Source organism: Diospyros lotus, chromosome 8, assembly GCF_014633365.1.
Source record: "Diospyros lotus cultivar Yz01 chromosome 8, ASM1463336v1, whole genome shotgun sequence".
In the NCBI taxonomy this organism is placed as follows: domain Eukaryota; kingdom Viridiplantae; phylum Streptophyta; class Magnoliopsida; order Ericales; family Ebenaceae; genus Diospyros; species Diospyros lotus.
The window spans coordinates 11,228,588-11,245,172 of NC_068345.1; the positions used below are offsets into that span (position 1 = coordinate 11,228,588).

Consider the following 16,585-nt stretch of genomic DNA (forward strand, 5'->3'; position numbering starts at 1 on the left):
CATAAAGAAGCATATTCTGTTATTCAATGTTGCTTCAATACTTGTCAAATTTTATCTTCATGCTAGAAGCCATATCTTTCAAGATTGATTCGTAAGATGAACTCCATTTTATTAGTCTCCCAAGCACATTACAAATTTCATGAAAATAATTATTTGCAGTAACATTCAAAGAAGCACTAAACTTGAGGGTAGCATCATAAAAAGTCTTTAAAAACTTACAGAATGTTGCACAATTTTCCCAATCTTCAGAATTTGGTGGCCCAATAGGCCTTTTCTCACTTTTATCTTCTTCACAAAAATACTGTGAATAGAGCAAATCCTCATCTTCCAACAATTTAAAAGCATCAACAAATCTCAGTGCACGCTCCAACATTAAATAAGTGGAGTTCCACCTTGTTGGCACATCCAAGAACACAAGAGTCTTTTCTTCTTTACAAGTATTTTTCACACAACTTTTGAATCTTGCCAATCTTGAAGAAGAAGCTCTAACATATCTAACTGCATTACGTACAGCCATAATAGAGAAGTTTAATTCCTTTAAGCCATCACCCACTACCAAGTTTAGAATATGTGTCGAACACCTCACGTGTAAGAATTCTCCATCACAAACAACACTTTTCCAAATTTGCAATCTTTTCTTATTGTGCGTGATAGCCCCATTGTTAGAAGCAGCATTGTCAACTGTGATTGTGAAAATCTTCTCAATATCCCATTGTTTCAAACATGCCTCAATTGTTTTACCAATTGTCTCTCCCTTATGATTTGAAATTTGACAAAAGTTCAAGATTCTTTTTTGTATTTTCCATCCAGAATCTATAAAATGAGCTGTAAGAACCATATAATTGACATTTTGAATTGAAGTCCATGTATCAGTTGTAAGGGAGACTCTTTGTGAATTCTTTAAAAAATATGACTTCAATTTTTTCTTCTCATCATTGTAAATACTAATTATATCTCTAGCAATTGTAGTGCGTGAAGGAAGATCAAACTTAGGGCATGCAGTACCACAGAATAATTTAAAACTCTCTTGCTTCACAAACCTAAATGGCAATTCATCAATGACAATCATTTTGGCACATACAATCTTGCAAGCTGCTTGACTAAATCCCACAGCTAGAAGATTACTACATGCAACACTTTCATCCTCATTGTCACTATTCTTTTGAAAACGTAAAATCTTCTATTTCTTATCTTCTAATCTATAAGGATTCTTCTTACATTGATTGTTTGCATGGTTCCAAAGAGTACTTGTCCCATTTTTCCTACTATCACTTGCATAATCTTTTCCACAATAGTTGCACACAGCTCTAGGGTCAGAAGGGTCATCCTCATTATTTGTAAAATGATCCCATACTTCAGATAGTTGCCTAGGTTTTTTTTTCATAACTTTAGCCTTAGACTTCGGAGGCAATGGATGTTTAGAACCACTACTTGAATCATGGGTATTGACCATTTCATTGAGGTTCCTCACACATGAAGGATTAGTGCTACTATCTTCTTCCATCTAACAATTAAAACATTGAAAACATATTCACATACCACACAAACACAACAACACTAATACAAAAAAAACATTAAAATATTGACAAGATACAAAAAAAAAAAAAAAATGATATCAATATACTCCTTGGTATCAGAATTTACTTGAGTTTACCCACAAACTGTGAATATAAATCACAACATTTAGCCAGTGCACTACTAATATTAAAAATATTAATAATAATAGCAGCAACAAGAAATTAAAAAAGAAAAGAAAAGTGAAATAGAAAACCAAAAGGCAAACAAGCTTATTTTGCAATATTGCTGGTACATTGCTTTGTTCTAAGAAAATAATAAAAAAAAAAGAAGCTCGATGAAGCAAAGAACAAAACAAGAAATGCAAGATGTGGAAGTATATTGCTTCCAGCTCAAAGATGCAGCCATAAAAATTAAAACTAAACTCATTTGAGAAAATAAAATCAAAAGAAAAAACACTCACAATATTAAGATACTCACCCAAGCAAAAGCCCTCTCACACATTGACCTTGGTTAGTAGACTCACAAGTGAAGCTCGATGAAGCAACCTGCATAACAAACAAACAAATAAATAATAATACATATTAATGGCTTGGTTAGTAGACTCACAAGTGAAGCGGTGAAGCAATCTGCATAAAAAACAAATAAATAAATAAATAATAGTACAAATTAATGGCTTGGTTAGTAGACTCACAAGTGAAGTGGTGAAGGAACCTGCATAACAAACAAACAAATAAATAATAATATATATTAAAGACTATACATAGCCAAGCCTAAGCAGAACTGAAACGAACAAATAATAATACATTTAATCGTGAAATCCAAACTGAGGGCGAGGCATTTATGATAGAAAATCAGATCACACTTCACAAGGGGAGAGAGAGACGGAGGGCGAGCAGATAGGAGCAGATAGACGCAGGAGCAAGCTGTACCTTAGTTCGGAAGCGCCGATTGCGCTGTTGGTAGAGAGAACAGAGAAGAAGAATGGTTGAAATAGATGGGAGGAAGGGTTACATGTCTTTTATATTTTAAATTTTAAATTTTAAATTTTATTTAATATTTCTCGAGTGGTTCGGTTTAAAACCGAACCGCGAAAAGTTCAAACTGCAAACCGTTACATGTCTTTTATATTTTATATTTTAAATTTTATTTAATATTTCTCGAGCGGTTCGGTTTTAAACCGAACCGCGAAAAGTTCAAACTGCAAACCGCGCGGTTTGCAGTTTTCTTAAACCTTGCCGAACCGCTGACCCAAAAAACCCACACAGTGCGGTGTGGTGTGGTGCGGTTCGGCCGATTTTTTTTAGCACCCCTAGGACCTAGCCACTTTACTCTGCTTTTTACTCTTCCAGGACTCTAGATTCCCTCCTAAAAATACACAATATCCAGTTGTAGACCTCCTATCCACTAGGGAATCCGCATAGTCATCATTTGTGTATCCTGTAATAGCCAAGTTACCTCCTGATTTGAATAAAAGCCCTTTTTCAGGAGTTGTTTTTAGATAGCACAAGATCCTCCTCGCTGCCTGCATGTGCTCTTTTGTTGGGTTGTGCATAAATTGGCTAACTAAGCTGACAACAAATACAATGTTAAGCCTTGTATGGGATAAATAAATCAAACGGCCTACCAACCTTTAGTACCTTCCTTTGTCTACCAGCTGACAGTTAGGCCTCTCCCTTAATTTGAGGTTTGGTTCCACTGGTGTACTTACTACTCTTCCTCCTAACAACCCAGTTTCCTTCAACAAAACCATGATATACTTCCTTTGAGAAAGGAAAATTCCTTCTTTAGAGAAAGCTACTTCTATTCCCAAGAAATACCTGATCATACCAAGATCTTTAATTCCAAATGCATTTGCCAAATGTTCCTTCAGCTACTGTTCTTCTTCATTTCCAAGTGACTATAATATCATCCACATACACAAGCAAAACTATCGCCCTATCCTTCTCAAAGTGTTTAATGAAAAGAATGTGACTTCGCTAGTATCCCATCTGCCTCATAGCTTTGGAAAATCTATCAAACCAGACTCTTGGAGATTGCTTCAACCCATATAGAGCTTTTTTTAACCTGCATACCTTGTCTAAAACCTCTTTATTGAACCCTGGTAGTGGCTCCATAAACACTTCTTCCTCTAGATCACCATGGAGGAAGACATTTTTCACACAAATTGCTACAACTGCCAACCACACTAGCTAGCCAGAGATAGGAGTGTCCGGACAATTGTCATTTTTGCCACTAGTGCAAATGTCTCGAAATAATTTATTCCATAAGTTTGTGTGTATCCCTTAGCAACTAACCAAGCTTTATACCCCTCCAAGGTGTCATCTGCATTATACTTCAAATTAAACACCCATCTGTAGCCCACAGGTTGAACCCCCTCTGGTCCAGGTACCATCTCCCACGTTTGATTCTTCTCTAATCTCTTCCTGCATAGCTTGTGTCCTATTCTGGTCCTTTAATGCCTCCTCAACTATCTTAGGAATGGTTATGGTGTCAAGAGAAGACAAGAAGCTCTTATGCTTTGGCAAGAGTTGATAGGAGATATAATTGGCTAAGGGATACTGTGTGTAACACCCCGCCTCGCTGGGCGTGTCACTATAAGGGTATTTTCGGGAATCTTTTTTTTTTTTTTTGTTCATCACTACGCGCGATGCTTCATGAACAACCTTCACATGCATACTCAGGATCCCGAAAACCCCAGTCTTGCTCGTTTAACTTAACAATTGATCAATAATCTCAATAACTAAACGAGACAAATCATAACGCAGTGGATACATTAACATCAAACACCGTGATTCTTACATAGTATTTCCATAACAAATTACGTAATACAGATAACCCAGATGATAACAACATTATCGTACAACTATTCATACACAAGCTGAAATACATGCTAAAACCCCAAAAGGTTACAATGACTATCAATCTAAGCACCATTGGCCTTCAACCGGTCATGTCCTTGCCCTCGCAGCAGTCCTTGACTGAAACATTGAACGTTCCAGGGGCATAACCCAGGTTAGATGACAAAACATCTAAGTGACGGCATGAAGCAGTTTACATAATGCATGAACAAACATACGAGCATGGCATACATAGACAAAACGATATGCAACATGTCTATCTTGAGAAATCTCCCTGACATACTCAACCTCCCGTGAAAACACCTTCGACACACCATTGGGGTTGACCTTGCCGCGACATACTTAATCTCTCGAGTGCCCTACCGTGTCACTCGTTCACCAGGATTAACCTTGTCCCATTCTCAAGAAGACCCCATCCCGTCCCATATGGACCCAATAACGACACGAAAATCAATACTCTGATGATATGTAAATCACACGCCATGCACCGACTCTTTTACAAGTAAAAATAGTTGATGCAATATACCACTTGATCAATATGCAAATGATGCCATATATATATGAATAAAACGCATAAGCATAGCATCCCGAGTTCTGGTCTCGAGTGCCCTACCGTGTCACTCGTTCACCAGGACCCATTACACTCATACCAACAAATATCCAAAACAAAGGTAAAACTAGAGTCAAACCACTCACCTCGAACATATTCGGATCGCCTCGATCCTCGTGCACCACCTCGATTTGCGTGCCAAATTACAAACATTTGAACTTATACTCAACCTCGAGCCACAATATTCCCTAAACACCATATTCAATTAAGGAAACATTAAAATCTATTTTCCTTAATTTTTCCATAATTTCCCTTATTTTCTCCCAATTTCCACCTCGATAACTCCAAAATAATTATCTCCTCAAATATTTTCCCAAATATTTAAACATGATAAATCCTAAAATAAATCAATAAAAATACTAGAAGGGAAATCACCAAATTACCCCTTGTCACGCGCCCTCACACGCCTAGCGCGTGGGTGCGGTTGGTGTGTGGCGCGTGGCTGCACGCACCACCTTCTTCTCCAATTTTTCGGCCGACGACGACGAGTCTGATGGAAGATCTGAGGGCACCCTCTTCAAGCCCTCGTCAAGTCGATCCTAGAGGCACCAATCTCAGGCCGAAAGGCCACCGGAAAGAGGTCCAAATCGACAGTTGCAGGTCGCGGTGGCGGACCGCCTAGGGTTTTTCGGCCGAGCTTCATACGGCCATCAAACGCACTCATTTGCCTCCCAAATGCTCCGGAAACGATGCCCACACACCAAGGAGCAAAAGCCCTCTATCCATTGCCTTCGATTCTCTCCCAAAATCGATCAATTTGATGCGCAAAATCCTTGAAGTTTCGGCCCCATTTTATAGCCAAAACTCAGCCAAAATCAGGCCAATCAGCGGCCAAGCTTGGCCCCCAAGCCTTCATACCACCGGATACCACCTTCCCCGAGCCACCCTTGGCCGTCCCATCGCCTGAAAATGACGACCACATATGGTGAAGACGGCGGCCGAATTCTCTCTACTGTGTTCACATTGCAATTTTTGATAAATTGCACTTTCACCCCCAATTTTCTTCAAATAACACTTCTACCCTTTTTACAACACCCCTGATAAATCCAAATATACCACCACGTCCCTCAAGTTTAGTACATCTCATTTGATCCTTGAAATTCCTGAAAAATTACCGTTTTGACCTCCCTCAGGCAAATTTAGAAAATTGCACTTAGACCCGATTGATCGTTTTGACCTTAAATCTATTTGTTTTCAACTCGAAATCACTTAAGGGTTGTTCTACACATTAAATATAGGTCCTTGACACGCTCCGTTAACTTTCCGGATGTCTCCTACGTCAATTCGGTTTCCTCAACCCGGTCGACAGCTGTACCGAAAACTGTTCTTGATCCAATTTCTTTCATCACTAAAAATCATAATTCGAATCACTTGTTGACGCTATACCATTTTCTTTGGCTATCTAGGGTCCGGGGTACTCCCTCTGACTAATTTGGTAGTCCAAAGCTACGTTAGTGTACCCTAAAGTCTCATTTTTTTCACAAATTCCAATTATACCCTTCATTTCATATTATTTATAGCCTTAAATCATTCCTGGGTATTACACTGTGTGTAACTTCTAACTCCTTTTCTGATACGGTCATTGATCAAGACCTGACCCAAGGCCGACCTAACCCAAACCACACAGCCCGGAACAGTAGTGAAACTTCATAAGTTTTAAGATTCTACTTGATTTAGGATTCTACTTCATGTTTGATTAGGGTTTTATTTCTATTAAAATTCTAGTTGGATTTTATTTACAAGTATTAGATGGATTAGCCAAACTCTATAAATAGATCTAGAAGGTAGGGGTTGTAATTAGTTTTACTATTCAATAAATTCCAGCAAACCAGTTCAGTTTTTTCCAGCAAGCAGTTTTGGTTCTTGTGCCTAGTTGAGAGTCCAACTTTGGTTGTTGAAGTTTGTTCTCTCAAGAGTACTTGAAACTTATTGTTTTAAGGGTTTCTTTGTGTGTTTTCTTTACATACGCGCTACACACGGCGTCAAATGGTATCAGAGCGGTTAACCAACCAATTAGATGGTCAATCTTGAAGGTAACGATAGCAACCAGCCTCGTGACGATGATCAATGGTTGTCTGCAGTTTGGAGAGCAATCAAAGAATAGCAGGAAGTAACTCATACCATCCAGCAACAATTGGAGCGCCTTACTACGAGTTGATGATGACATGAACCTGAATAATGGGATGAATCAAGCCGGAACAAGAAGACCACTCATTGATCATGTCCTTGTTAATCCTAGAAGACTAATGATTGAAGATAGCGATGAAGAGGATGATCTTGGTTGAGCAATAGCTAACCCTGGTGGTAGAGGGGTTAGAAGGAATGCACATTAGCACAACCATTGGGGCAACGATGAGTATAAACTAAAGGTTAATATTCCTACCTTTAGTGGAGATCTTGATATTGAGGGGTTCCTGGATTGGATCGCTGAGGTTAATCGATTTTTCGAATGCATGGAGATCCAAACCCTTACACGATCGGATGGATCAAAGAAGTTGGTGGCATATGTGTGGATGAACGCTGCAGTGTGTCTTTCTCTATTGGTAAGTACTCTAACAAAATTTATTGTGATATTCTTGATATGGATGCTTGCCATATTTTATTTGGGAGACCTTGGCAATTTGATGTGGATGCTAAGCACTCGAGTAGGAAGAACACATATCAGCTTGAGAAAGAGGGTATGCGTTATACCTTGTTATCTATGGTGGAAAAAAACCAAACTAAAGCTTCTAAAGTGGAGGGGATAAATTTTCTTACCATCGCACATAAACACACTGAGTTTATGTGGGAGTGTAAGGATACCCAAGAGGTTTGCTTGTTGGTTGTAGCGTGAGTGAGCCACTGAAGGTGAATCAAATTCTAGCAGAGGTGAAGAGATTGTTGGAGGAATTTCATGATGTGATTCATGAGTAGTTTGCTTACAACAACGTCGTGCATAGCTTAACAGGAAGATCACTATTTTCTATCGTATACATGAAAGTTCCTAATCATGCATTGGATTTGGTAAAGTTGCCAAAGGTACTAGGTTTCAATGTTACAGCTAGTGACTTAGTCGAGCAAGTTCAAGCAGTTCAAGAAGATGTCAAGAAAAAGTTGCACAAGGCAAATAAGAAGTACAAGGCGACAACTGACAAGCATAAGAAGCGTAAGGTATTTGAGGTTGGAGATGAAATCATGATATTCTTAAAGAATCAACGAAATCCAGCAAGAAAACAAAACAAGCTCAAGCCAAAGAAGTATGATCCTTACAAGATTACAAAGAAGATCAATAATAATGATTATGTTGTGGATTTGCCTAATCATATGGGTATTTTCAAAACCTTTAATATTACTGATCTTTCTTTGTATTTGTCGGATATTGAGTTATCATACCCAGATCATAATTCGAGAACGAATTCTTCTCAAGTAGAGGTAAATGATGTGTCACCCATCAAGACCCAACCCAAGGCCTACCCGCCAACCCAAACTAGGCAGCTCGAAATAGTAGCTCCAGAACAATAGCAAAACTTCATAAATTTTAGGATTATACTTCATGTTTGATTAGAGTTTTATTTCTATTAGGATTCTAGTTGGATTTTATTTACAAGTATTAGATGGATTAACCAAACTCTATAAATATACCTAAAAATTAGGGGTTGTAATCAGTTTTATTATTTAATAAATTCTAGCAAATCAGTTCAATTTTTTCCAACAAGCAGCTTCAGTTCTTGCGCCTAGTTGAGAGTTCAGCTTTGGTCGTTGAAGTTTGTTCTCTCAAAGGTACTTGAAACTTATTATTTCATTACACACGCGCTATACACTGCGTCATTTTCTAATAGGAATAGATAGATCCAAGTCATTGGGAATAGAGTTAGAATGAGTAGGTGACTGAGGGAGTTAAATACCTAGCTTTGGAATAGATGTTGACCCCTGCTGAGAATCCGGAGTAGGTTGAAACCTTCTCTTGAAGACATAGGGTGATCCCTTAAACTTGACAGGAGATGGCAACAATGGTTGTGCTGGATGAGAAGAACCTAGTTTTGGTGATGATTCACCTAAACCTAAGCACTCTAGCATAGTAGGATTATGCTATGGTGTAGTTGAGACTGACTTTGGTACAATGTCTAGTTGTGCCAAGTCCAAGGTAGGAAGATCCCCATGGTCACCAGTGACTATCTCCCCCTGGTGACTAGGAAGAGTAGTCCCAAAAAATTACTGAGTTTCAACAAAGGTAATATCTTTGGACATAGAATTTTTGAGTGGGATGATAGCACTTATACCTCTTTTAAGTAGGGGAATAACCAAGAAAAATGCATGTAAGTGCCCTAGGATGAAATTTATCCCTATGGTGTTTAGAAATGTGAACAAAAAATACACAACCAAACACTTTGAGGGGAAGAGAGGCATGAAGATCAATATCAAGAAAGTGGGATGCGAGACATTGAAATGGGCTAAGATTCTACAGTAATTTAGAAGGAACTTGGTTAATAAGATAGGTTGCAGTCAACACTGCCTCTCCCCAAAAATGTTTAGGAACACAGTGGTGATGTAGGAGGGCCCGAGTAACATTAAGTAAATGCCTCATTTTCCGTGTAGCAAACCCCATTCTGTTGTAAAGTATCAACGCAAGAGGCTTTATAGATGATACCCTTTTGCTAAAAGAATAAATGTAGGTGTTGATTAAAATAGTCTCTTGCATTATTAGTATGGAATCTCTGAATGGGGACTCCAAATTGAGTAGAAATCATCATATTAAATAATGGTAGGATGTTGCTAATGGCTATCCTTTAAAAGATACACCTAAGTCATACGTGTGCGATCATTTATAAAAGAAATGAACTATTGAGCCCTAGAACAATTGGGAATCCTAGATGGCTCATCACAATGCACCAAGGAAAAAGGAATGGAAGAAAGTTTATTGTTAATAGAATAAGACACCCAGTGATATTTAGAAAACTCACACATCACAATGAAAATTAGTAACATCTAAACCCTGAAATAGAGAAGGAAACATGGTTTTTAACAAGCTGAAAGGAGAATGGCCTAATAAAAAATGCTGAAGCCAAACTTCAATCTTGGGAGGAGTAGGTTGTGATGAATAGGCAAGAATAGGGTGATCCCTTATAGGAAGCTCACGATCTCTCTTCAAGTAGTAGATCGCATTTCGTTTGTTAGCAGGACCAATCATTTTCTTGGAGTCCAATTCTTGAAACACACAAGTATGAGGAGAGAGAACCACACGACAGTTAAGGTCTTTAGTAAACTGATGAACATAAATTAGGTTGGTGGAGAGGCTAGGCACATAAAGAACATGTTGGACAGGAAGTGAGGGGTTCAAAAACACACCTCCTTGGCCTGCCATAGGGACTGTATGACCATTAGCTACTGTTATTCGTTTGGAGCTAGCTACTGGTTTATAGGTGGCAAAAGCATTTAGGTCATAGGTCACGTGATTAATAGCTCTGGAATCCAAGATCCATGAGTCATTCTTAACAGTGTGTGAGGCAGTAAAGGACTTAGAATTGAAGCACATACCTATTTGGGCTAGAGAGCACGACCCACCTTGGATAGTTTTTAGGAAGGACTTTAGCTTACTGATTTCTTCAACATTTAACTCACTCAGATCAGAAGTGGTAGTGGAATTTGCCTTTTCTGTGGTTTCCTCTTGCTCTTTGGTTGTAAGGTGAGCCTTTGCTTGATTTCCTGACTGCAAGTTTTTGAATCCTCCCATCTTGCTTAAAACAACATTCTTTCCATGCAACTTGAAGCATGTCTCTCTAGTATGCTTCGGTTCTTGCAATATGAACACCTTAAACCTTCTCGGTTCTACTGCTTAGAGTGAAAATCATTCCTTCCTTGCTGTGGCTTAGACCAAGATCCTTGCACCTTGTTGGACACCATGGCTGACCCCTCAGGATTAGGATCATTAAACATTGCTATCCTTCTATGTTCTTCACTACGAATTATGAAATACACTCATTCAGAGATTGCAACTTCTCTCGGCTAAGAATCCATACCCTTACCAAATCATACTCAGGATTAAGGCCAGTCAAGAGCTCTACAATCCTATCTCTTTCAAGCATGGAAGTAAGAATGACAATATCTTCATTGCACACCATTTTATTGTCTTGGTAATGATCTAACTCAAGCCAATATTCATTCGTCCTATTCTAGTAATCTGTTACTGACAGTGATCCTTGCTTGGTACTGTTGATTTTTGTTTTAATCTCAAAGATAATGGATGTATCTTACACCTTGGAATAAGTCCTCGTAATCATTTCCCAAATATCCTTGATAAAAATATATAATTCTTGCTTACCTCTAGTAGCGTAGAACTCCAAAGCCAAGACATCAGCATTGAGTCCTTGATATCCCATGCAGTGAGTGCTGGATCAGGTCTTGGGTTCTGGTCGAGTAAGATGGGCTATTTTCCCTCAAACCATGTAGGAATGTTCTCATCAATTGTGACTGCTGGAGGTAATTTCTGCCGTCTTAACGGTATTGAGTGATGCATCCCCAGTAACTCACTAGTAGGAGCGCCACCGGGTGATTGCTCGAAAGGTCTACAGTGATAGGAGATGCTATTTCCGATACTTTTGGCATGATATAGGGCTACAGAGGCCAGCAAAGAAACACAGCAAGGGAGACGATACTGTGGCAATGAAGGCACACAGTAGACAAACTGAAGAAAAGAGACCAAGTTATGGCTCTGATACCATGTTGAAAAATAGACTGAAATTCTATCTTGCCTTTCGTATGGAATGATACAGCCCTATTAATAGGATAAGAGATTACAACATAAGAAAAAAAAAGGAAAGCTAAGTTGTACAAGGGTACAAATGGATTTCCTATACCAAGGATAGGAAAGTATCTAAATCTGGACAAATAATCACTATCAATACTGTCTAAAACTAACGATTAGATCAGTATCTAAATCAAGGATGATTTGACTAGTGATTCTCTTGAGATCATAGCCAATCATCCCGTGCATCAACACTCTAACTGTAAGATTCCTCTAATTTTGAAATTTAAGGCCTATATTTTTTTGTCTATTTCAAAATGTTTTCGGGGAACAGGTATGGCCAGTATTGAAATCTCTTACTGTTCTTTTGTGTCATTAGGTAAAGAAAGTTCTCATTTGCCACATGATATCTGTATAACATTTATGAGTACCCTAGAACTAGTAAAATAGCAACACATAAGGAATAGGGTAAATTCCCCATATACCCCCTGTGGTTTGGACCATTTGTCCTGACACACCCTATGGTTTGTTTTTGGCCAAATTAGTCCCTGTACTTTTGTTAAATTGCCAAGATGCCCCCTCTGCACTAACTCCGGGAATCAAATGGGATTAACACAAAATTAAATATAATCTCTCTCTAATTTAAAAAGAAAAACTAAAACTAAATATAAAATAAACATAGCATCCTTTTGGAACACACCTGGGTTTGGCAGTTGAAACCCTCACTGGATTCTGGCACTGGAGTCGAGATGGGTTTCAGCCACTGAGTTCCAGACATCACTAGAACCCAATGACTGAGAGAGAGAGAGAGAGAGAGGACCAGCCATAACATTGCCAGCCATTGTCACGCTGACAACCAATTTTCACAGTACCATCAACTCCTCCATCGGATCTATCACCGTTGAGGCCCAACGTGATCATACTGCCAACAGATTCCTCAATCAGATCTGTGCTGTTGAGGACCAGTGCAACCTGCCTATCTTGTTGCATTCCTCTCTCTTACTCATCCTCACGCCACCATCACTGCAACTATTGTTCCTCATTTTTGTCCAACCATTACTGCCAAAGTTGCCATCACTCGTCCAACCATTACTGCCAAAGTTGCCATCACTCTTGCCATCGCACCCCTCCTTTCTTTCTCCAGGCCCCCCTCCCCCAACATACACACTCACTCTCTCTCTCCATCACTGGGTTTCCACCAATCAAACCCAAGTGGGTTTCAGCTGGAGGCTTCTTTTTTTCTTTTTTGTATTTTTAGTTTTAGTTTTTTTTTTTTTTCTAATTAGAAAGATTAGGTTTAATTTTGTGTTAATCTTTTTTAATTGATGACATTAGTGATAGAAGGGGGTATGTCCTGACAATTTAACAAAAGTACAGGGACTAATTTGGCCAAAAACAAACCATAGGGGGTGTCTGGACAAATGCTCCAAACCGTGGGGGTGTTCGGGCAATTTAAGGAAAATGATACTCACGGGTACTTGCTGATTCATTTCTAGCAAAAAAACTTGAGAATTTCATACTAGTCTTAGCAATAGTTACATCTGCTGAGGGATTCTACAAATGAGTAAACATAAAAATGAAGCTAATTACTTATCATAAGCCTGATAAAGTAAGATCTGATATAGGTTGTGCGATATCCACTAATTTCCATTCCAAGTTGTGCATTATTTGTCTTGTACTTTTAGGTGAGAAGTTTTTTATTTGGATGTATATTGGATTAGTCCTCCGTAAGTTCTGTTAAACTGATGTATTCAAATCTAGAAATGTTCAATTCTTAAACAATAAATTAGTTTCATAAATCATGAATTTTATTGATGATATATGGAACAGGATTTAGAGTTTGAACTTTTTTTCCCTTCATCTAACCTTCTTATTTTATTCCATTTTGAGATATCTTTATCATGTGGGTTGTCTTGTGGTCCATGCTATAAAAGACATCGTGTTGTCTGCTCGAGAGACTGCCATTAAGTAGCCTCTTTAGAATAGTTTATTGTAAATTAATGCATACATGTATATGTATTATGTATACATAAAAATAATAGCTATTTCTCATTTTTTACATTACAGATACATTTTTGAGGACCCTATCCACAAATAAGTTGAAAGTTTTTCTGTGAACAACACCATCCCAAGCCTTTTTCCGATTTTGTGGGTTGGCTACCTGAATTTCAGTTTGCCATGTGACTTCTAATTTGCCAGTTATTAAATGTTATAGGAGTTGAAAAATCTAGAGGGACTAATAGATATTAAGCTAAATTATTGATTTTTTTGTAATTGATTTCTAACTTGTTCTTTTAAACTAGTAATCCAAGTTAAATTTGTTTAAGAGAAGTATGTGCCTGTCCTTACCATGGACATGGGTATTCTAGAATATTTAAAGGAAAAAAAGAGACATTTGATTGAGTGTTGGACATATACCTAGAGGCATACAACAAGTGTCTGTTTGATATGGCACCACCTCTTCTTGTAAGTTTCCAAGCACCCTGCCCTATTGCTTATCATGGGGTAACTCTTACAGCAGGGCAAGTATATTGGTTGGGGGGGGGGGGAATAAGTGTGTAGGTTCATATCTGGAAAATTACTAGTATCCTTTCATGTTAGTTTATGTCATGCACGTCGAATATACTTTTCATCTGTTAACTCCTGGATTTTATATTTGGAAGATTTTGATTTTTGGGAACTTGATTTCTTTAATATGATCTCCTTTGATTCTTGTTTAGTTGCTTATGTGAATTACTGTTCTTCTCAACTGGTGGTATCTTTCAGATTGGCTCTTCCTCTTTGTTTTTAAATTATTGCATAAAAAAAATGTCAGGTATTCCATTTGGCTCGATAGCAAACTACGACTCCAAGTTGATCCTCTTCTAATATTGGAGTACTTCTTATGGAGAAAAGGTCATGAGTATGCCATTTCCAATCACTATGACCGGCATTGTGTGTGGGAAGAAGTGTCCCAAAATAAGAAACTTAACAAATACAACCATACGATCATAGATCAACAATTTGAATTCTACCAGGCTGATGGGCTGAGAAGATTCAATGCATTGGATCCAAACAAGCTTCTACCCAGCAGTATGATTTTGTTTGAAAGTGCCTCTTAAATTCTTAGTTTTGAAGCTATAGCTTGAGCATTCTGTTTCCAGTTCTAACATCAGATAATCTGTTCCCATATTGATGGCAGATGTACCTGAAGGGTCTTTCATCGTGAGAGCACACACACCAATGTCCAACTTATTTTCCTGCCTTTGGTTTAATGAGGTAGATCGGTTCACTCCTCGTGATCAGTTAAGTTTTGCATATACATACCACAAGTTGAGGAGGATGAATCCTGGCAAACCATTTTATCTCAATATGTTCAAGGTCAGTAACGTTTTAAATTAAACTTTCTCCCAGATGAGTGAAAATCTAATTTTGGAATTGGAGGACGTTAATATTTTTAAGTAGTCTTGATGCCCTTGGGTCCTTGTGTTGCAGGACTGTGAGAGGCGACACATAGCCAAATTGTTTCATCACAGGTCAGAGGAGAGGAGGAGCATCGCCCGTGGTTTGACAGAGTAATGCCATGTTGTGGTTCACACAGGAAGGTGGTCCTGTTTGTTTGTGCATTATACTAGGCAGCAATCGTGCTGATTTGGCTTGCAAACAAACTACAGAAACTGCTGGTTACTCTCGGTGTAAGTTGTACATTGCTTATCAAATGGAATGGGTAGAGGATGATCCGGCTGATTCATACTGCTGTCGACACGGCTAGGACCAAGCAAAAGCTCAAATGTACTGGCCTATCTTTACTCTCTCTAGGAAAAAAAAAGAAAAAAGAAAAAGAAAAGATCAGCATTTCTACCCTGTGTCAATCAAATCTACATTTTAATTGGTTCCACTGTTTGGGAACGAAAGAAGCACCCCATACCTAACGCTGAGCTGTGGCTTCTTTCTACTATTTTTTGTCTTGCGTAAAGGGTGCTATTTCGTTGTCTATGATATAAGTTTTGAGAGAGAAATGTCCTTAGTACAGTGTAATTGTCAATTTGATTTTGGTTGTCAATCAATTATTACATACCCATACCCCTTCCATATGGACTGGTGATGAAATTGAGTTAATTTGGATAGTTAATTGCAAAACAGCCAACTATGATGATACTTTATAGAAGCTGATAATTGTTCTTTGGAATTATTTGCTCTTCTTATTTAATCACTCTTTAAATGATGATGATGATGGGCTGCATGGAAAATGGTATTGGTAGGGCTTGACTTTAAAAGCACATTGTGAGGCTCACTCATCCGTGACCCGATTTCGGCCACTAGTTTCATTCAATAGAAAACAACAGAGCTTAGATGGGGTAAACCCCCAAAAGGGCCTCAGAGACTCAATATCACAAGACCAGTCAGAATAGAACAAAAGGGGAAATTCGAGTGTTGCAGTAGTTGTATAATAATAGGGATAGGGAGGACCATTTAAGAAAGAAAAGCCGAATAGACCTTGGAGCCAATTAAACCTAACCTACCCTAGAACTCATATATATACTTGCCCAATTAATCAAGAGATCAACAAAGTTTCCAATACAAAGACATCAGAACGTACCTTCATTCTGTCTTTAAAAGTTTCATCTGTATGACTTCATTAAACATTATTAGATTTTTGTTTATACACAATTAACATAATGTTTACCATATAAGAAGAAGAAGAAGAAGAAGATTAATTAATAGAAAGTTAGTAAAAGAAGAGTGCGTAAATCAAACGAAACAACCCCTTAAGAAATGAAATATTTTTGATGCAGAGTGAGATCAATAAAAATATTAATTATTATACAAAATTTAATATTTATACATAGACATTAATTGTACATATTATCCACTTAGACTCCAGACTCAACCTCACAA

The 16,585-nt window shown here is 38.1% G+C and overlaps 1 protein-coding gene across 1 annotated transcript in view; it reads left to right on the top strand.

The window, feature by feature from the left end:
- LOC127807556 (uncharacterized) overlaps nucleotides 1–15,765 on the top strand; it is a 51,814-nt gene extending 36,049 nt beyond the window's left edge. Inside the window, exons 5-7 of the mRNA XM_052345506.1 lie at nucleotides 14,523–14,779; nucleotides 14,889–15,067; nucleotides 15,182–15,765. Coding sequence (XP_052201466.1) covers nucleotides 14,523–14,779; nucleotides 14,889–15,067; nucleotides 15,182–15,265 — 520 coding nt within the window. The 3' untranslated portion in view covers nucleotides 15,266–15,765. The remainder of the gene's footprint in view (nucleotides 1–14,522; nucleotides 14,780–14,888; nucleotides 15,068–15,181) is intronic.
- The last annotated feature ends 820 nt before the right edge of the window (nucleotides 15,766–16,585 follow it).